Here is a 21,962-nt window from a genome sequence, read left to right on the forward strand (position 1 = left end):
AATGTAATATTTCAGTATAACAGTCCACTCGACGGCAGTTTTCCATTTTTTGTCTATTAACGTTATTGCTATCGACAAAAGCGGTCGCCATTGGTTTTCTACGGCAATCTTAACTGCTCGATGGGATCGATGGAAACGCGTTACAAGAAAGATTTTGTTACACATCGGAAGAATGGAGCATTATCGTCAATATTTCCATAAAGGTGACTTACAATTGTTCAATGTTCAAAAATTTTGACCGAGCATGTTGGACATGGAAGTACTATGGTTGGGGTTATATGCCGAAAAGTACATTACGGAGAGATTTTTTAGCCTAAATAAGTACGAAGTTGCCCCAATTTTACCCCCCCCCCCCATTAACAGAATTTGGAAGTATAATGGAATTTGTTGCCCAGACTGCAGTCGTTCTTCCAGGCTTGTGAGCTGCATTCTTGGGGTAATTTAGTGGGCCCTGAATATTAAGCCTTTCTTTCTGAAGAAAATTGCCTCCATTCCTTAATAATATTTGCTTGGAGCCCTTTCGAATGATGCCCACTTCATTATCTCAAATTCAAAGGCTTGGCCCTGCCACAGATTCCTCAGACTCAATTCTCTTTTGCGATTTCGAACAACGACTAATATAATTAATTCAACTGCGGGCTCAGTTTTCAAGGCGATACCAACGCTCATCGCTTTTTTAACTTCCTGAGTGGTGCGCGGTATGAAGCAACAGGCCAGCATGTTTTGTGACTTGCAGTCGAAATGGCTGATCATTTTTCTCTCGTCGTAGCGAATGGCCGTCAGAATTTTCTTGCTAATCGCATCAAGATTGATTGGCAGCACACGACGGTGGTCTTCGTGATTTATGCCCGATGCTCCGACATGTGCATTGATCCGCATGGATTTTCGTCAGTTCCACATGCGTGTCGCAAAGCAAGATCCGACCTAACTACTACCATTTCAGACTTGGGAGGAATAGTGCAATAGTTATCTGGAGACACCCTCAGTCTTTCACACCGCAAAGCAGTTCATGTGACGAAATCATGACGAGCCGTCCATTACACTGCAGGTGCTCCTGGCCTTCAGAGCATAAGAGCTGAGCGAGTAATCTTTTTTCGGCGAATTACATAGTGAACAAAAGCGGTTTTCCCTATACGTGCTCATGAAACTGACCCCGCGGGCAGCTAGTATTCTTTCACGCTCCTTCTGAATCACCGGGAGAGGTTTAGCGATGGATTCCTTTGCCGAAGAGAGATTTTACCTTCAGGCACGCGTTGCTCGAGTTTTCGGGTGTTTCTTCGTCTCACGCGCTTGGGACGGCTCCTTCGACAACTACGAGGCGGACTTCAGCATTTACTACGCTGCCTACGTAGTTGTGATTACGGTAGCTATGATTACGTACGAAGCCTTCATGGGAATTCAACACTACTTGTTGTTGACAAATTTTTCGAGCTTCTTCGAGACGCTATACAGTCTGCTCCACTTGATTGTAGCAGTCAAAGTGATGGTCAACTTCCTGGTGCTCAACTTCAACACTCCCACAATTGTCGCAGCTCTGAGGGCCGTTAAGCGGTTGGAACTTTCAATCAACTTCCGCTTCCAGGATGACGAGTGCTTCTGGATCAAGCGGCGCTTGAGCGTCGTCCTTTTCACCGTGCTTCTCCTGGCTCTGTCGCTGTGCCGTGGCTTTGCCATCGCGGAGGGGACCAGGAACCTGCAGGGCACAGTGGCCTTCTTCCTTACCGCACTGTCCGTAGTCTTCACTGTGTGCTACGGAGTCATCGGAGCTCTGGTTCTGCTTCACGAGAAGTACTTCTGCGTTGTGCTCTCTCGCTTCGTCGAGTTCCAGGCGGAGAGCACTAAGAAGGTACTCTGCAGCCCCCACTCGTCGGAGAGAGCAAAAGACGTGACGCGGGCGATTCAAAGGCTTCGCTCAAGCTTCGCGGTCGTGACGGACGTAGTGAGGCAGGTGGACAAGAGCCTCCGTTTCGCCGTGGTCGTCCACTTCCTGTGCTCGGCGATAGCAGTCTGCATTGTTGTGTACGCTCTGTTCGCTGCTGAAACTTCCCGGGGCAAGCTATTCTTCACCGTACTGTATGCGATCTTCACCTCCGGGCTGATAGTGGACGTGTCGCTTTCGGCGAGCGAGATTCGAGCCGCAGCCGCCAACCTGAAAGCAGTCCTGCAATCGGCATCGCTGGTTTCTCTCCCTTCGAGGGTGCGTGCTCAGGTGAGAAAGGTGCTGAGTTGCGTCGCTAACTTGAGTAAGGCGTATGTAAAGAGAAAGGTTTTCCTTCCTACCAAGTTCTCATTTGCGCGCATCCGCGCATTCAAAATGTGCTATTTGGTTTTGGGTGCACGCATTAGGCGAAACTTTTGCGTTCGATCACCGGTTTAAAGCAGCGCGCTGCAGTGACAGAACTGTGTCCCGTCATCTCTAAGCACAGCGCTGCACAGTGCTGCCAAGTGATATGACAGCTAGAGGGCGAAGACCCCTCTTTGGTTCACGGCGCAAGTCTGCCTTAAGTGCTCATGTGTTTATTATGACCCGGAATGCGTGCCATGCCTCTGTTACAATTTTTTCACCTAATTCTGGTTTATTCTTTAGGTGCTGCTAAATATTATGCGCAAGAAAATACTTACTTTCACATTATGCTGGCTTGGAGAATTATACTTTTGCCGGTTTCACATTAGTGCTGTAGAGGTTCTGAAATCGTTTCTGCGTTGGTTACATCTATTACTATCTAGAAGCGCAGTTAAAAAGCTGAATTCATGTGAATATTTCCTTGAAAGTCAGAACTTCTCAAGGCAACAACTGGATATTCTGCACAAAAAGAGGCTTTCCACAGTCTCTAGCGTTCCGGAATTACAAGCAAACAAAAAAGGTGTGAAAAGTATGCGACTATAGAGGAATTCTTTCTTTTGAAACACGAAAACAACAACAAAAAACAAGGCTAAACTGAAAAAGCAAGATACAAAACTCAGGCAAGGGCCAGGCTTGCGAAGAAAGCAGCCGCAAGAATAAGAAGCCATTTATGTTTTCCATGTTTTTATGTACGAAAAGAATGCGCAGAAGCTGACACCACTGAGTGTTTCTTAGCAAGCTCATCTAAAATATCGCGAGAAAAATGCAAGGTCTGCCACTCTGCTCTAGCAACTTTACCCCACATGCTCTGGGACTGTGGCAAAAACCCTGACGGTGCTAACTCCGGAACCCTCCCGCCGCGGTGGGCCGCTGCCTTGCGCAGCCCCAGCCTCGGTGACCAACTATGGGCCGTCTAGCAGGCACGCGAGGCGACGGCGAGGCAACACCTCGACGTCCCCACGTGGGAGACCTAAGGCCCCGTCGGCGAAAGCTCTGCAGGACTGTTGAATAAAGTTGTTACCAACCAAAAATGGCACAGGTGTTTGTGTACAGATTTTTCAATACGCTGGCCATATAGGATCACAGAAAAGAAACTTCACAAACTATTTGTTCCACATTGCTGCCAGAAAGCATGGCGCATTAATGAGGCCTCCATTCTGTGTCTGATTTAAAGCAACAAGCTTGGCGTTTGGCTAACTCTACTTTTTGCAAGTAAGCATCGTAATACTAGGCTTCCCTTTGATACTCGAGGCTTCCTTATGCACGGTAGAAGGGTACTTGCAAGTACTGCATTGTGAACTTTATCGCCTGGGTGGCATTTTCAGATGGAACTCTTTGCCTTGACAATCGACGAAGACCAACTCTGCTTCACGGGCTCGGGGATCTTCACTGTCGAGAAGCCAATGCTGACCTCAGTAGGTGGACAGCACACTGCTCTTTTTCGTTTTTTTCTAGCTTGAATATCCAGCACACACAGTCAATATCTTCATGGATTTTCGCTCTTCGGAGCAGACTAGTTTAGATTTAACAGAGTGCTGTTGGCCTTGCCACAACTGTCGTGTTGTGGCCGCAGTCAATAATTGTCAAGATCAGTAGGCTGTGATATAACTACGCTACTGTGACGACTGTTGAATCTAATCGATTCGGCATGCAGAGACAGTGCTGAGCAAAGCACGACTCCACTGCTAAGCGCAGTACTTCCTCCTTTTTGCACACAGCGATCCGTCCTGGGGCCTCCGTGCTCATGACATTCATTTCTTGAGCCAGAGGAGGCGGGGTGGTTTGCTGGCCGCGGCGCAGGCATTTCAACTAAGGCGAAATTAAAAAGAAGACGCCTGCACGCTGAGGGATGTTTGTGCATGTTAAAGAACTACACGCGGGAAAAATTACTTCGGTGCGTTTCACTAGGGCGCATCCTTCAGCTTCCTCTTTGCCTCTTTTCTTACGGCGCTGTTCAGGCGCTGTGGAGAGAGAGAGAGAGAAACAGAGAGAGAGAGAGTTACTGCACTCTCTTTTCCCTCTCGAAACATTTCTGTTTTTGCATGCTCAATGAGATTTTCTTTAGACTGCCCCATCACATGTTCATCTTTCATGGTTCTTCGCAGTTCGTGGGCGTCGTGATGACGTACTCCATTCTTCTGGTCCAGACTGGCCGCAAATCTGAAGCCCCGGACTCTGGGCATCTACGATAAACCTCGGATGGAGCCATTGATGGGTTTTTTGTTCAAATGCGTATAAAGTTTAGCTTCGACGACAATAAAAAAACATTGTGTAGCGACCAACGACAACTAGCTCCCCTGGCTTTTTGCAAAGCTCTTTTTGCAAAGCAACCAAGAGCAACGCTCATTAAAGGCAACCGTACATGCACCAGGAAGAAGATAAACTTTGCAGTCGCGAACAGAATAACACACAGTCGCCCTAATTTTTAAGTAACATGAGAGTGGCGCGGATTGCGTTTCGCAGTAAGTGGACTTCCCGTATTACAACCATAAATGATAACACGCACAAAAGGGGTGTTTATGTCCATTTTAAATACTTTTTGCCTGCCTGCTTCTGGAAAACAGACCCGCATGGCGGCGCTTTCGGAGCAGCAGTTATATAGTCCTCTCCGAGATCCTTGCTGATATAAAGCTGCTCTAGAGACGTGGTGTAACCAATCACCGTTGATGCGTTCAAGGCAAGCGGTGGTAGGTCCGCCTCCTCGTCAGCCTTCACCAGATTCCTGGCAGTTGGGGAGGGGACATTATTAGTTCCTGGCTGTGCCATATAGGCATCATCATCCGCACCAACGAAATCATCCCAAGTGACATCAGGTTCCCATGCGCATGATAATGTGGATGTTCGACTGCGTCATCTATCTCTCCTGGGCACATCCTGCGGCGAGTCTATAACCAGATACAGATCAAGGACGACGCTACAGATACCTCTCAAAGGAGGCCCTCTAGACAATGGCGTCGAAAGATTTCAACGACGCCGCGGCTAATCCTATTAAACCGTGCTTAATCCCCTCTAATCTACCACTCCATGCATTGTCACTCTAGCAAATCCAAGGAGATTAACCATTACGTCATGAGAATCAGTTGATGCTATTGGTTGGAGGGCCTCCTTTGAGGTTCATGTGCCGCTTCATCCTTGAGTTTTATCAGACTATAGCATAACGGACGTCGGCGCAGAATGTATCAAACCATTGGTATCAAGTGCACTGTATGTGCTCTTACTGCACTGTGCCGCACTGCACTGCACTGCACTGGCAACGCAAAAAGCGGATAGCCGGTGGGGCAAGCGATGAATGTCATGTGACCGGTTGGACAAGCAAGACATACTACACGGCGAATGTCCGAGCCGCTCTGTACTCCATTTCATACATCAGGTGCAACGCTGCGAAGGGTACGGCAGCAGCTCCCACATGAAAAAGTGAACGAAGGTGTGTTACTCCGCGCTTGGTTTGTGGCTGAGGGGCCTAAGGCATGCGAAAGCTGCAATGCGTAAGCAATAAGAGCGCATTTAGTCAAGCTCATGACAAATGTATCATGTGAAGGTCTGCAGGAAGGGCATTTATTATACGTTTCGTTCACCCCAAGGAAGACACTACTTTTCTGTCGCGGACGCAGGCAGCGTAAACAAGAGCGCTAACTTTGACAGCGTTGCACCTGATGTATGAAAAGCAGTATAATTGCTGCCGTTGGTTGACGGCCGGCCGTGCGCAATAGCTTCGCTCTCAGCGCTGCCGCTACCACACTTCTACCACGCTTCCCCTTACATTTCAGAAGCTTCGCCCGGCCGGCACACACGGACACACTGATTCACCTTGCAGACCTCCGAAGTGCGCTTGGCTATCTACAGCTTCAATGCCACCTTTTAATTCTTTTTTTTTGTCGCCGCGTTCTCTCCAGCGTGATTTGGACTTGCATGCAGTGCGAGTTATTTGACGGCAGGAGCGAGTTCACAGCGCCTCATTGTTCGCTATATCCGAGTGGTGCGACCACACCTGTTCGCTGTATCCGTGACACAGTGCCATTGCCATAATACATATCTTGACGGTAGCACCGCCCTCGTTCATAAAAAGCGAGTGTTCGTTATAGCGGCTGCCGTTATAAATGGCCTTGCCTGTATAGACCGCGATTATAAGTCCTAACTCTTCCCTCGTATTGCGTAACGAAAATACAGAGGTCTGCTGCCATCATACGTAAGCGGACCAGATGAATTTAGTCGCATAGATATCAAGCGCCCATTAATTTTATATAGGGAACGCAAGAGACGAGTTTGATTGCTGAAGCATAGTGCATTAAGTTTGTACGCTAGTGCATATCCGCTTTTTTTTTTGGTGCATGAATTTGATGTCAAGAGGGAAGCCACGGGACCCCGAAACATCATTTTCAGCCAATGCCGTGATCATTGATTGCAATTTCGCTTTTGAAGCGAAAGCTTCACTACGCTAGGTAAAGGCAATTTCGCCGTGCGTTGCCGGTTGACCTTCGAGTGAGCCAGAGGTCACATATGGCCTTACCATAAGTGGTCCCCCATGGTGTCGTACCACTTGGCTTTTAACCTTTCGATTCGCCGGTAGAGGGTGATAGTATAGTCACGTGACAATCACGTGATGTCGTGCGATGGAAACTGCCGTTGTGACGTCAGTCTTGGGGGGGGGGGGATATACGGACCGCAGCGTTCACTGGGTGACCTCTCGCGGTCAACCATTAATTTAACTGCCACCTGCCAGGGTGGGCTCGCTAAACGTCACAAGCGCCAAGCCGCGTCTATAGTTGCCCGATACACCACAGCGTTCGCTCTGTAACCAGGTTCAGGAGTAGTTAAACCGCAGCAAATTTTTCCTTCAGAATTTGGGTTTCCGTCATGTCGAATTGGCCTGCGGAAGCGCTATGGATTCCGGACAGAGTGCGGTGCGTTGATGCCGCATGGATACACATGGAATGAAATCAGTGATGCTCCTGCACCGTAGCCGCGAGACACGGATAAAGTTGTTAAGAAAAAGCTGAACTGATGCGAAATGAAACAAAAAGTGATGTTATAAGAGCAGTAGGCAAGCTCACGCATACGACGGTCTGTCCGTGTACGTCTCACCAGCCTCACAATAGAATTCGTATCCACATTTTCAGCTAAAACCACCACGTTCGTATGCTTTGCAGTGCTTCTGATCCATTCTGCAAGAAGCTACTTCGAAGGCTCACGTTTACCAAACATATTCAGCCACGAAAAGAACTGCTTATTTTTTTTTGCGAAATGCAATCGTTTGTTTGGGCGAAAAATGAGAACTAAGACACCGCCGCGGTGGCTCAGTGGTTAGGGCGCTCGACTACTGATCCGGAGTTCCCGGGTTCGAACCCGACCGCGGCGGCTGCGTTTTTATGGAGGAAAAACGCTAAGGCGCCCGTGTGCTGTGCGATGTCAGTGCACGTTAAAGATCCCCTGGTGGTCGAAATTATTCCGGAACCCTCCACTACGGCACCTCTCTCTTCCTTTCTTCTTTCACTCCCTCCTTTACCCTTCCCTTACGGCACGGTTCAGGTGTCCAACGATATATGAGACAGGTACTGCGCCATTTCCTTTCCCCAAAAAACCAATTATTAAGACACGAAATTTCAGTGCTTCGTGGCAGTGAGAGCAATTTTCATTCTTTAAGTCCACCCTGCTTGCCACACTAACGAGTATAAAACTCAACTCCAAAAGCAGACGTCTATCTTTACACGAAGGCGATCGTAAATTAGGAGGAGAAACAATGCAGCTTCCCAAGAACACGACCATAGCATATAAAATGCAATGAACGCCTTCCATCTGCTGCATAAAGTGATCTGAGGACACTAGAAAGCCGCAGTAACGTGCTGAGCAGCGAATTAACACAAGTAGGCTTAAAGTAACTACCCCATATGTCGCCGGCCTAACTGCTGTCCCCACCTACGCCGTTGTAACAATGTCCTTAACCGATATTAGTGAGTAGGTATGGCTACTGTTTGTAGCTGACTTTGAAATTCCGGGCCTCTTTTTTTCTACCTATTATGCAGCCCCTATCTGCTCTGTTTAGAAAACGATTCGGTTTTTATTGCTTAGAAGCAGGCCTCTGCTGTGCCCAGTTATGCTGCAAGCATCCTCACTATGCAAGAGAGAGGCGTATAATTATGAGACCCCGCTGCATACTTAATTTCCCTCGAGACTTGAGCGACGACCGCAAGGGCTACATTCATCTTCGCAGCCCAGACAGAGGGCGCTGCAGAAAGAAGAGATAAGCTGATGAGACATCGCTTTCTGTTTCGTTTACTTTCAAAAGGAGGCAGTCGATACGTCGCGTGGAACTCGAAGAAAGTCACGCGAAAAGGCATGCATTAACAGATAGAAAAAAATTCCCACGGTTCTCCTTCCACAACAAGAATGGCCCCGCCTACAAGTAGTGGCCCAAAGGCGTTCGATACGCGTTCGAAGGGGTAGAGAAGAAACGATATGCTGCCGACAATCGGCGTTGCTCAGTGCTGCGGTCCTGTGTTTGTGAATGCAGCATCACAGAAGTAATTCGAGCAGCCTGCCTATTCAGCGTGCGACGCATAGAAAGGAAGTTGCATAACCCTGAGAAACAAATACGGGCGCAAGATCGATAGCAAAGGTGACCACTGAATGCGAAATACAAGACGAAGCGGATTGAAGTTGTTGACATAGGGTTTGAAAGTCAAAGGTAAGCTCGGCAGGCGTTGGGCATGCGCTCCTTGTTATTGACACGGAGCGTATTTACGAGACATTCTTGGACAAGGTGGCTGGTGTGCCTTTTTGCACCATGTAGTTGTAATATTTACGTTCATGAAATAGAAACGAGTGCAGTTTTTATCTAGAAAATTTATTTCCAGCCTTTGGAATTGGCGTTCGCTTGCTCGTTTCGATGTAGGGGGTTTGAACCTGCCACAGCAACGAAATGCCAGTGTGCTTTGCGGCGTCAGCATACGTTAAAGAATCCAAATTAATCCGGGGCCCTCCACCATGGCGCCCGTCACAGCCCAAGTGCCGTTACGGGACGTTAAACCAAACAATTCCCAATTCGCAAAATTTATACCCCGGAAGGGGGGGGGGGGGGGGCTGTACGCTTGCTGTCATTCGATCTTGTGTCTTAGTTAGAACGTAGTGATCATGTTAGTTTGGTGTACGCCAAATATTATGTTACCATTTAGCCATCCTACAGTTTCTCTTGATAGAACATGCAAGTATGAAATTCGCACTGGTGCCGAATCTCATAGCTTCAAGAGCGCCATGACGAAGGATTAACAGAAATAGACAAAGATGGAATTGCACTTCGAACCTGATCATAACTTGTATACATGGCACATATTAAAACATGGCGACAAGCCGATGAATAGCATGCCAGAAAACATGGCGTTAAAATAGTTTAATCGCTGGCGGCTCTAGTATTGAAACTGTAGTACACGGGAGAGCCCTTTGCCCTGCAGTGGGTGTATTCAGGCTGATTATGATGATGATGATGATGTGCCAGACAAAGCAACATTATTCCACAACATATCTCAGGCAGGTCCCTCCCTTTGAACGTCCGCCACCTCCGACAGCGTTTACTTTCCACTGCAGTCTCCTCTTTAAGAAGATACCAGTTCCAAGTTCTCGTCAATACAATGCAAGGCAGAAACCCATTGCCGATTTCAAATTTCAGCCAGAAAGGGTGAACTCAGGCATGTTATACGCGCTTTCTTCTACGTGAAGAACATTTAAACTGGCATAATAATAATTGGTTTTAGGGGGAAAGGAAATGGCGCAGTATCTGTCTCATATATCGTTGGACACCTGAACCGCGCCGTAAGGGAAGGGATAAAGGAAGGGGTGAAAGAATAGAGGAAGAAAGAAATGCCGTAATGGAGGGCCCCGGAATAATTTCGACCACCAGGCGATCTTTAACGTGCACTGACATCGCACAGCACACGGGCGCCTTAGCGTTTTTTTTCCATAAACACACAGCCGCCGCGGTCGGGTTCGAACCCGGGAACTCCGGATCAGTAGTCGAGCGCCCTAACCACTGAGCCACCGCGGCGGGATATGCCGCGCTAAAAATGCGCGCTTGTTTGTTCTTCTCATTGCATCGATGGCTTTCTTGGGGCTGCTTGGCCTCCAGCCCGTTTAACCCCCGCGTCAAAGGTTCTCTCATGCTGCTTCCTGTGCAGGCATCCGGCGGGTTTTTTCCAGGGCAAGAAGCCAGCATGTTCTGGCTGTACAGGTCCAAGGTGGCACCCACGACCCGCAAGGGTACTTTGGCGGTCGTTCCGGCTGCTGATTTCTGGGGCAAAGCGCCCGGTCGACAGCTGCCGCGGGTGCAGAACGCGTGTCATCCATTCTATGCCGGATTTCGCGTCATTTGCTGGATGCATCGCCTGGCAGGCTGCTGCTTCCTGGAGAACCTCTGGTCGTCCGATGCTGCCGACGTGCGCGCAAGGAGGATCAGCCCGTACCTGCTCTACCCGCTCTGCATATGGTTTTATCTCAACCGTAAGAACGCCTGCGGTGACAAGCAGCAGTCGGAAATGGTCTTCATGTGCCGTATTGATGACCGGGGACGTTATATAAGCGAAAAGCGGAGGCTAGACAATTGTCGGCCAATTTTCAGGCGTGTAAAGTATATCAACGAGTCTTATAAAACGGCCTTCTGAGCTTCAGAGAGCCTCGTATTGAGACGCAGGCTTACTACAAAGCACAATAATCAAAAGCATAGCCAAAAATTCTTGACAAGGACATTTAAAAAAAAAAATCCAACTTGCTTTTGGACGCAATTCTTTCGCATATCGTAAGATTTGCAATTGGGAAGTAATTACTCATTGGCATCCACCCAAGCGGAGCCATACGGCTACAAAGGAAATCTGTACAGATTTCTCAGCAACTTCGCAGTTACAGAAAAATTTATTCTGGTTCGGGGTTCGAACTCGGGACCACAACTTCACCGGAGCAGTCGCTCTACCAACTGACCCAACCGGGACGGCAAGCTTGTGGTTTTTTAACAGCGAAGTTTCTGAGAAAGCTGTATAAGTTTCTTTTGCAGCCGTATGGCTGCGCTCGGGCGGACGACAGTGAGTAATTACTCCCTTATCACAAATATACTACACCTTGGGGGATTCTCCTAAATATCTGACCAATACCGTAAGATTGCGCCCTAGCAATCAATTTATCCGCGGATGCTTCCTCGGGACGCTTGTAGTTTTCTGGTGTTTATTGCCAAAACCTCACCCGATTTGTTTTCTGTGGCAGTCCTCGGTGCGAGTGCAGGAGAAAGTGTAAAAGCAAGATTTTACTACGCATTAGAACATTAAACAATTCGCATAAATATGGTCACAAAATTATCTTACAATATTCCACTGGTGCCTCACAATTAAAGACCTTGTCCAAGAAAGTTGGGCTTGTGTTAACAAGTTAGCATTAATTTTAAGATGCTGTTTGTGGTATGTGTTCTTATGAACTCCTGGTCAGAGACATAAAAGGTGTGATACAACCCATTATAACGAATACCTTTTATGCTTTTGCCTTTCTTCCCATTTCTTGCCCCCTTGAGCTGATCATGGGGTACAAATCTATATTTTTCGAGTAAGTGCAAATGGCCTGTTTGGCTGCGTGGAATATCAAATGTGTACCGAGGTATGGCGGGAAATAAACCTCGTTGAGGATAAATCATTGACCTAATTTGCTGCCCAGATACTCACAGAGGTCGAAGGGTTGGTGTCGTAGTTCTTATTTCCATAGCGCTAGACCGACGAAAACTCAGAATACACATGCGCATGTCCTGTGTATTCTGTGCTGTCTTCATCTGTCTAGCGGTATGTATACAAGAAATTCGGACCAACTAGCCCAAAAGAAGCTTCTGTTGGTCACGTAGAGGATCGCAGACTTTCTTGATACAATTTTCTTTTGACATTCATGGTACGTTAAAGATCGGTGGTGCCTGCGGATGGCCACAAGCGATAGGCTATGCTTTCACATAAATAGTTTTATGGCGCAATTGGACACCGTGAAACCGAGCTAATTTCCCAGAAGGGAAAAGCTGATTGGAGTGTTTTTTCCCTTTTGCTAAATGACAATTTTTTCACCAAATTACAAGATACCGCAGTTTTGTTCGAACATCGGTATAAATGTTTGTTGTGATGTGTTGGGTATAATAATTGGCAGCTAAAGCCATCATGCGCCAAGCACTAGGTATATAAAAAAAATTTCTGCAGAATTTTATAAAAATTGTGGAATGTGATCGGTGGTGTAGATGGCCTAAAATGTAAGTTTTACTATCTAATGATGCCAAAGAAAAGACAGTTTAAAAGTGGACATTAGTAAAAGCATTAAAGAAAGTCGGGCAACCTGCGCAACCCTCCTTGCCTGCGCAAGGATGTTGAGGCTCCCAACAAATCAAATGAAGACCTCCGCCTTCTTCTTAGGAATGAGAAATTAGCTGACCTATATGTGTTTACGACACCTGCTCTCTTTAAAAACTTAAAAACCTGTGAAATGTGAACAAGTGCATCTTCACCTAAGAGTAATGTTGGGTGGAATGGTGGCATGTGTTCACTGTAAAAAACTGCAAAATGCTTTTTCCTCAGTGTTTCGAACTTTCTATACGAAAATAAAACATGTTGTATTGTTAGCTTATCTTCGCATAATTCACATTGGGGCTTCTTGTTTTGTCAGTACCGGCATAAATGAAGCGCGATTATTTAATTCCCATTAGACGAAGTAGAAGCGATCACAGCTCTAAACTGCAGCAGTGAAAGGAATCGCCCCCATCCTGTCCCATTTCCACTCAAAATCTGAGTGCAAATGTGCGTGTTGAAGCATTTCCGCGCAGACAGAGGGCCCGAACCTCTTCGCAGTGGTCAACATCACCATGCTTGTGGACGTGGAAGAGCACAAGCAAGGAATGCGGCCCGCCGAGGAACTCAACAGGAGCATCTTCCTCACGTTTTTTCTGGTTCTGAACCTGGAGTCGGCGCTCAACGACGCCCTGCTGCTCCTGCAGGCGCCCAAGCTGGTCGACCTTCTGCGCATGTGCGAGCTCATTGAGTTGCACACTGCTGTGCCGCCTTACGTGCGGCGACAGACCTTGCGCTTCGCCTGGGCACTGGTCGCTTTTCAGGTGCGCAGCATGCCTTCAGCTTCCATGTATGATGCATTTTGAGGGAGGCCCAACGCAACCACCAATTCTAAGTCGTTCAGTACCGCAGCGCTGTGTTCCGTGTTTCAATGCGTCTCTCTACGTGCCTGCGTACCAACTAGCCACGAAGAGTGCCATTTTGCAGTACCGCAGCTTGGCACACCCTTCTGAACCGTTCCGAGTGGCACATACGAAATAGTGGGTACGAAAAGTCGAATGCTATCCATTTATTCCCCCAATGGCTTCCACACCCCCTCCGTACAGTATCTGCATAATTTCGATATGTTGTGCAGGGCGTCAGAACAGTGCGTACGAAATCCGGCTTTCCCTTATGCATTGCGATTAGCAAAAATAAAAAAGCTCACTCTTCACAACGTGCGCAAAAGAAACCATAGACGTTAGGCTCCCATACGGGTGCCTGCATCACAAAGAAATGAAGGAATGGGTCGGTGCATTACGTGCCGAGGATTTTGCCGGATTTTGCCGGAATCTGTATGTTTGTGAGATTGACACACGTGTCGATCCGGCTGATTTTGGCATCGATCTGAATGTGATGGAGTACATGACCAAGCTCTTTGATCGCAATTTTTTCTTTCAACCAGTGAGTGGAATGCCCCGTGTCTTTATGACGTTCTGCTAAAGCGTTTCAGCGAGTACTGATTTGGAAGGGATATAGGCAGCCTCACTTACGTAGGCAATACTCATTCGTGACTGAAGGCGTTACACTTTGTACAGGCACAAAATATTCCCCTGACGGTGGGGATGTGTGGTAGAACCACGCTTCTTCTGCGCATCAGTGGAGATAGTCGGCCTACAGGACCTCTCTGATACTGATTTGAAAGTTGACGTTCACCAGGAACTCAGCTCGCATTGTGACGGTTAAAAAACGTTTTAAGAAACTCCTGGTTCGAAGAATTTTGGGAAAGTATTGGTGTAGACAGAAAGTCACTGATGCGCGCTGTCATCTTAATACTTTTTCTTCGCTCCTTTAACAGGTAGTAAAATATTACGAGACACTTTGGCAACTAAAGTGTTGAGAGGCGAAAGCCGACCATTCTGCGACCATTTTCACTATGCCGTGACGACTTCCGATGGATGTGACGTCACACAGTTCCTGTGGCTATATCGACGTCCGCGCAATTTCGACATTCTTGCCTATTATAATTACTGTACAATCATCAAACTTAGCTTCTAGGTTAATTTTTTCCTCCTCTATCTGAAGCAACCATTTTTTCTGCTATCTTCCCGAGTTAAACATGTGACATCCTCTGCGAACGGACGGACGACAGTATGAGCCATTGAAGGCTTTCGCCTTAAAAGTGCTCGACAAGAGGGAGCTACTACACATGCAATGCAACTACTTGCCCCTTCGTCTACAGCGTGGTCTACCCCTCGTGGAGGTGGCCTTCATACAGCTCTTCGCAGGTCACCGAGACCATTCTCTACGTGGCTCTCACCGCCTACTCGGGGTTCGGCACGAGCCTGCTGGTGGAAGAAGGCCGGCAGATAGCGCCGTTTCGCATGGGCCTGGCTGTCAGCAATGGCTTCGTGGGTGTGCCCTACCTGGCGCTCATGAACACCAGCACCCGGCTGCTGGTCACCTACTTCTCGCAGACCATCGCCCTCTACCTCGGCTGCATCTACAGGAACACGGACCGGTGTCTTCGGTCCCGCCGCACGCCAGAGAGCAGGTCTTGAGAGCCTGCATGACGTAAAGCACAGGTTCTGTGGCACTCCATTTCCGGGGACAACAGTCTTTATATGTGAAGCGTATGAGCCCTTCGTGAAGGTGTTTGGAAGTGCCGCGTTGTTATGCATTGTCATACACACACATGATCCCAATTGTTTAGGGTGCTAGAACGCTGCTGTGTGGAGGAAGTAAATAGAATTTTAAAGCAGGTACTGATTTCCACGAAATATGGCTGCTCTTGAGCGCAGCCGATTTAACACGCCGATTTAACCTCACAGCCGCAAGCACTTTGTCCCTAGCAGAGTAGCTGCGATAAGATTTCACTTCATTAATTTAATTCAGCATAACAATGCATACTTCTCAGTTGTGCTGAAGGTTTCTCAAATCTGTGAAATATAGCATACACGAAACGAGTCACTGGCTACATAGCGAACGTAGCATATTGTTTTCAGACCCGATTTTTTGGCCTAGTATAGTATACTACTGGCTTTCCGCGAGTATACATATAAAATATAATTTGAGCATCATTTGAGTAACCACGCTGACCAAATATTTTTAACGCAATAATGCTTCCCGCCGAACTGCAGAAAAATCCCAAATTCAGGAATACACTAAAAACGAAAAATGTAAAACATTTGGACGTTATTAATAACGAATTAAGATAAGAAATGATGCTGCCGCACGAAAAATATATCAGCACGCCAGTGAACAGCACCTCCACAAAATACGTACACATATTTTGCCTTACAAACTTGTGACAGGACGAATTTTTATTCAACCGCGAAGTTTAGTGAAAGTTTAACACTTTTCCTTCTCAGCTGTGTGGCTGGGGTTGAGTGAATTTTATTAAGTAATTACTATTTTAACATAAGTCTACTCCAGCTTGGAGGAATCCCCTAAACTCTGGACCTAAGCGCTCCCAGCTTGAGTTGCTGATAAATTACTCGAGGGCTAATTGAGGAGCTTGCAATAAATTAAGGAAGTTATAGCTTTTCAGCACTGTCGCGTACTATGGGCATCGCAGGAAGGTGCTTCTGGTGGACCAGGTGCGCGTGCAGCTGTCCCTGATCAAGAACTGCGTCGACATGGTCAGCACCCTGGTGGGGCCCAGCCTGCTGTACGCGTACGCCTACAGCGTGGCCATCCTGTGCGTCTCAGCCTACTACACCATCATCCCGGAGCAGAAGCTGCCCGTCCGGATCTTCTTCTTCTTCTTCGCACTGCTGCACTTCTTAAGCATCGTACTTCCACCCATCATGGCGCAGCGAATGAACACAGCCGTACGTGTCACGTGACTGCAGTGCGCATAAACAATGCGCGCCACTCTAGCACAGTCAGGCCGCCGCGGTGGCTCAGCGGCTATGGCGCTCGGCTGCTGGCCCGAAAGACGCGGGTTCGTTCCCGGCCGCGCGGATCGAACTTCGATGGAGGCGAAATTCTAGAGGCCCACGTGCTTTGCGATGTCAGCGCACGTTAAAAGAACCCCAGGTGGTCGAAATTTCACCTCCACTACGGCGTCCCTCCTAGCCTGGGTCGCTTTGAGACGTTAAACCCCCGTAAATATAAACCATCAAGAGGAGTCAGAGACAAGAAAACAGCGCGTCCTGCTGGTGTAAGGTCGATTTCTTTACGATAGAAGCCGTATAGCGCAAGTAATACTCTGTTAAACCTTCTAATCCGCTAAAGATCCAGTAAAATTTATTCATTTCAAAGCTTAGCAGCATCAAAAGGTACACATTATGACACAATACGAGTTTAAAGCAACGTTGCCAAGCCTTGGACAAAGCGAAAAGAGAGTTGCGGAGCGTGTGCAGAGCTTGAAGACGAGCGAGATTTGCAGTGTAAGGGACGGCGCGTGCGACCGGTTTCAGCGCCTTTCCCTTACCTCACCATATATTGGCTGCTTTTAAGCTCTCCGGGAGAGTTGCGGACCTGATCATGCTGAGCACTGAGCATGTTGTACGCCGAGCACTGTGCGCGGCGCGGATTTTGTTCTCTCTGGAAAACCAAGAAGACATTCTTATTTCACAAGTATGTCATTGAGTGAGTGAGCGAGTGAGTGCGTGAGTGAGTGCGTGAGTGCGTGAGTGAGTGAGTGAGTGAGTGAGTGAGTGAGTGGGTGGGTGGGTGAGTGAGTGGGTGGGTGGGTGAGTGAGTGGGTGAGTGAGCGAGTGGGTCAGTGGGTGGGTGAGTGAGTGAGTGGGTGGGTGGGTGAGTGAGTGAGTGAGTGAGTGGGTGGGTGGGTGGGTGAGTGAGTGAGTGAGGGAGTGGGTGGGTGGGCAGGTAGGTAGGTAGTTGGGCATGTAGGTAGGTAGGTGGGCAGGTAGGTAGGTAGGTGGGTAGGTAGGTAGATAGTTAGGTAGGTAGTTAGGTAGGTAGGCAGGTAGGTAGGTATTTAGCTCTAGCGCAAGTGCTTTTATGCGGTTCAGATGAGTCCACCTCCGCAACGGTCGGTTGCCCCTGTTACGAAATAAGAGTGGGGACGCATGGTCTCAAGTTAAAGGGAGAAGTTCCCGCGAGTTTCACGAAGAAACCCCCAGAGACATTCCATGTATTAGATCTTGCTGTTTCCACTTATCCAAGTATATGCGTGGTTCAAACGAAGGACACCGTACACAAGGATACCCGCACTGAAGCCTTAGGTGGGCACATCAAAACAGGTGTCGCACACCGCAAACGCCCAACGACGCACTTCACTGTGGGCAGTTATTTATTATCGGGAACTGTCTGCCGCGCCGCTAGTAATGGACAGGCAGGTCTGCGCTGTCTCTGTTTCCAACCTACACGCGCAAATATCATCGCCTTTCGAGTGAGACTTCAGAAAACGGGGCCCGATAACGCAAGAACTAGTGCGTCAATTTTAAGGCTTTCATTGTTTAAGTCGGACGAGATAACGTTTTGTCAACACAGCTAAACTGGGCTCAGCAATCGTACTTAACTTTTTTATTAATTGGGCGTTTTGCAAATTATTCAGAGCCGACATATAGACTAGGATACCTCTTGGTTGTCTGTACATTTTGGTGGCTCTTGCAAGCGCAGTGTGTAGAATGCAAGAGGCAAAACTGTATCGGCCACTTGCCGTAAACACGCAGCCCGAGCAAACATATTCAAAGCCCCGCATCCCAGTGGAACTTGAAAGAATTAGCAAATATCATTAAGATATCTGCGGCCCGTTATAACTACGAGCTTCGTGGTAATGTACCATGTTATAATGTTTAATCACAAATTTGGAAATACGCATAAAAATAGAAAGACTAGCATAGAGCATAGATACAGTCAACATAGCGAAGGTAACGTCCTGATATTCAAACATATAGTTCTACGGGATACGTGAATAACTAGTAGACTACAGTAAGTGGTATGAAATTGAAGGAAACACATAAACATATAATATATAGTTTCTGATCATGTTACAGGTATGCGAGCTTCGCACCGTCGTCCAGGGTGTGCTCATGGAGGACTGCTCTGACGAACTCATGGTGCAGGTGCGTTTGTAACTAGTTTGCTGGCACTGTAAATGCATGAGCGTTTTCTGAGATCCCGCCAAAGACTTGCCTAATAAGTCACTTCTTGTTTACGCCAATATCAAAAAAGTGCTCGCTGCAAACCGCTCGTAACGCCAAACCAGCACTAACGGTCCAACGTCAGAAGAGCCTAGGGTGCGCCGCCACACACTCAAGAAAAAAAAAAAGAGGAAACAAAACATTGCGTCAGTGCGTTGCTCCCTTTTTTAGGGGCCTAGAAACATGGTTGTTACTTTTTTCCCATATTTAATTAAATATTGCACAAACCGAACAGCAGCTTTCGCTGGTGAACCGGACAAGAGTGGTGGAAAAAGCCAGTGGGTTCCTGGAATGAGGGCCCATCAAACCATTCTATGCGTTAAATATTTTTCTCTATCTCTCTTGCACAAACCTTGGAATTTTCTATTCGTCTAAGATGCCTTTTCTGGCGTTAAAGAGGACAATGTGCAACCATTGCAGCTGCCTAGAACACCGTGCAGACTAGCGCACTCAAGGGCTCCGTCTTTGAAGTGCATACGCACATATGTTCTATGGCTGGATCGGCACAGCCTGGATAAGGGAAAGCAAAACTAAAACTTAAAAGACAGTCAGAAGAGGAGAGAATGAAGAAAGCTAAAAAACACATTTACATACGCATGCACATATTCACCCAAAATCTTGCGGATGAATAAAAATGTGGAAGAGCCGTACGGGATAAGTGTACGTGCCATCACAATCTTTAGAGTGGATATTTCCACTAACAGAAAATGGACGCATATGATTCTGAAGAGTGTTAGCCAGGAGCTTGTAGCGTTCTATCTCTTTTTCTTTTTGCAATTTTATACTTTAGCGGCCGATAGTTCAGGCACCCACCGACCATTTAGTGAGGCAGATTCAGTGCCCGCCGGCCCTTGCTTTGCTTCTTTTGTTTGTGTCGCTCGATGGCCTTTCATTCGGATGTTACAAAAAACCAAGCAGCGTTTGTAAAAAAACGCAGAGCTGCACAGCAAAGCTGCTATTCACACAGGAAATTTAGTTTTGACGATAATTCAAGAGCAGGCCTGTGCAGTGCAGGAGGGCTGCATAGGAAAGGAATAAATTCGCGCGGACACGCACTGACCAGAAAATCAGTTTTATTAAGAACAGAGTAGCTTTATTACATCTCACTATAACAGACTAAACACGTAGAAACGCGTATATCAATACCACGTTGTGGCCACCCCTTTCCTGTTACCATCGTCATTTATTACGTCTTTAAAGGTGCTACAGAATGGGGGCGGCGGGCAACATAAAACACGGGAGATGTTACACGAGCGTCACTCAGCGTCAAACAGTTTCTGTCATGCAAATATCATAAGTATGGTAAGAAAAGCGACCACAAAGATTCAAGAAGGTCGTTCAGCGCAGACAATATAATAGCAGTGACACCTGAACAGACCTAGAATACTTCGTTGTTTTGGTGTTAATTTAAAACATTAGCTTTGCGTATACAGCGCAGGCTAGACTCCAAGGGCACACTTTTTTGTGTCTCTTTAGTGGTATGCAAGCCATGCTAGCATTTGTGGCACAAGCACTGCCTATTTTTCCAGCGTTGAATATCTCTACACAAACGCGCCGCGGATATGCATAATTTTTTTACTTTCTCCTGTTATGACTGCGACAGTTATAATTGCCTGTACATTTTGTTAACTCTTTTACAGCTCCGAATGATGCTGAGCATCATTAAGAAGGAAGACCTCAAGTTCTCTGGCTGCGGTTTCTTTGTAGTCGACCTGCCCACGTTTGCAGACGTAAGCTATTTTGTACTTTACGTCAGTGAAATATGCTTTGCGGATTTAACTGCAGCTCTTCACGAATAGTTACACCTAGAAAGAATTTGAAACGCTGAAGAATCGCATTACCAACTGCGTTTTTTTTTTCATTCACTCTAGAGATTTAAAGTCAATATAAACCAAAATAAGGCTCTAAGGTGCTATACTACCTCCAACAATGACGGTGGACTTAGGAAACTATTTGATGGAAATAGAACTCAGAGCGGGTGGCAAATGACACAATGTGCTGTACGTGCCAGCAGAACCAAGACAGCGCAATATTTTTACAGTAAAACGGACATGCAGCTTTTCAACTAAAAAAGACTACAACAAACGGATGTTTTTCTCTTTAGTTTTTTTTTAAGCAGAGCCCGCCTTTCGAAATGAAATAAGCTGCACTAGTTTTCTGTAGTAAATGTGTGCGCTTTGCTTTTGCAGCTTATGGGTGCCGTCATCACGTACACCGTCGTCTTAGTCCAGACAAACGAGAGCTACGCCAGAGGCTCCCTCGAGCACAGCAGCAACGTGACAGTTGCCTGAGAAAGACACGAGGACGGAGTGTTACACTCAGTGCACCTCTTCGGGAGTTAAGCAATGTACAAGGGTATAAGTCACATAAAAAGAATTACGTGGGTAATTTTCCTTTTTGAATTTTTCGAAATTTTTTCTCTGAGGAGGAAAAAGCTCGAACTCGTTAAACATGGGGTTCCGTTGAAATGAAATAAAAATTGGTTTGTGGGGAAAGGAAATGGCGCTTATCTGTCTCACATATCGGCGGACACCTGAACGGCGCCGTAAGGGAAGAAATAAAGGAGGGAGCGAAAGAAGAAAGGAAGAAAGAGTGGCCGTAGTGGACGGCTCCGGAATAATTTCGACCAACTGGGGATTTTTGAGGTGCACTGACATCGCACAGCACACGGGCGCCTTAGCATTTCGCCTCCATCGAAACGCGGCCGCCGCGGTCGGGTTCGAACCCGGGTATTGCGGTAGTTTTAAATTCTTGTTTCGAGCTACCAAACTGCCGGAGGATGCGTATGAGCCAAGCAGGCTTCCTTCAACTGCGCGCAGTACCGCAATGAGAGCGCTATTTAAGCTTGTTGCCGTCGTGAGGGTAGCTCAATTAACTGAACTTGTTTTGTGGTAATTTGGCGCATTTCCGACGCGAGTCGTGGTAATTTCGCGCCTATATCCGGCGCTGGTGTTGTTTAACATGTAAGAAAAAGGCTTACTCATATAATAATACAAGGAAAACGGAAGAATGCGATTTTCTCAGAAAAATTGTTTTTTCAAGCGCGTATCCCCCTGAGCGAATGTATTTCTTGTTGCACGCGGATTAATGCCATTGAACTTACTGGCATAATGCCTCAAATAGCTTTGCTACAGGTTAAAGGGATCCCGACGCACAAGGCGCGCTTCCAACTAAACATTTTATACATGTGAACTTGTTGGGAGCTGCTGGAGGGGCGCCCTCGGCCGGTCGGTACTTAAC

At 47.2% G+C, this 21,962-nt stretch overlaps 2 protein-coding genes across 2 annotated transcripts; both read left to right on the plus strand.

The window, feature by feature from the left end:
- The first annotated feature begins 356 nt into the window (after window positions 1-356).
- Window positions 357-4,624, plus strand: LOC144104823 (uncharacterized). The gene is made up of 3 exons (XM_077638032.1): window positions 357-2,209; window positions 3,670-3,759; window positions 4,450-4,624. Exons 1-3 carry the CDS (start codon window positions 1,211-1,213, stop codon window positions 4,534-4,536), a joined length of 1,176 nt encoding a protein of 391 aa, XP_077494158.1. The 5' UTR covers window positions 357-1,210; the 3' UTR covers window positions 4,537-4,624.
- A 5,921-nt stretch (window positions 4,625-10,545) lies between these two features.
- LOC144103772 (uncharacterized) lies at window positions 10,546-21,163 on the plus strand. The gene is made up of 7 exons (XM_077636425.1): window positions 10,546-10,831; window positions 13,189-13,451; window positions 14,895-15,160; window positions 16,184-16,439; window positions 18,576-18,644; window positions 20,363-20,452; window positions 20,912-21,163. The coding sequence occupies exons 1-7, from the start codon at window positions 10,546-10,548 to the stop codon at window positions 21,011-21,013; spliced, it is 1,332 nt and encodes a 443-aa protein (XP_077492551.1). The 3' UTR covers window positions 21,014-21,163.
- The last annotated feature ends 799 nt before the right edge of the window (window positions 21,164-21,962 follow it).

The sequence above is a fragment of the Amblyomma americanum genome, chromosome 9 (genome assembly GCF_052857255.1).
Source record: "Amblyomma americanum isolate KBUSLIRL-KWMA chromosome 9, ASM5285725v1, whole genome shotgun sequence".
Taxonomy (NCBI): Eukaryota; Metazoa; Arthropoda; class Arachnida; order Ixodida; family Ixodidae; genus Amblyomma; species Amblyomma americanum.

Bases quoted from the DNA above. Each gene is read 5' to 3' on its own strand.
- LOC144104823 (XM_077638032.1), top strand. From the start codon at position 1,211: ATGGATTCCTTTGCCGAAGAGAGATTTTACCTTCAGGCACGCGTTGCT. The intron at 2,210-3,669 runs GTGAGAAAGGTG...TGGCATTTTCAG, and splicing joins CTTCGAGGGTGCGTGCTCAG to ATGGAACTCTTTGCCTTGAC. The intron at 3,760-4,449 runs GTAGGTGGACAG...GGTTCTTCGCAG, and splicing joins AGAAGCCAATGCTGACCTCA to TTCGTGGGCGTCGTGATGAC.
- LOC144103772 (XM_077636425.1), top strand. From the start codon at position 10,546: ATGTTCTGGCTGTACAGGTCCAAGGTGGCACCCACGACCCGCAAGGGT. The intron at 16,440-18,575 runs GTACGTGTCACG...ATCATGTTACAG, and splicing joins CGCAGCGAATGAACACAGCC to GTATGCGAGCTTCGCACCGT. The intron at 18,645-20,362 runs GTGCGTTTGTAA...ACTCTTTTACAG, and splicing joins CTGACGAACTCATGGTGCAG to CTCCGAATGATGCTGAGCAT.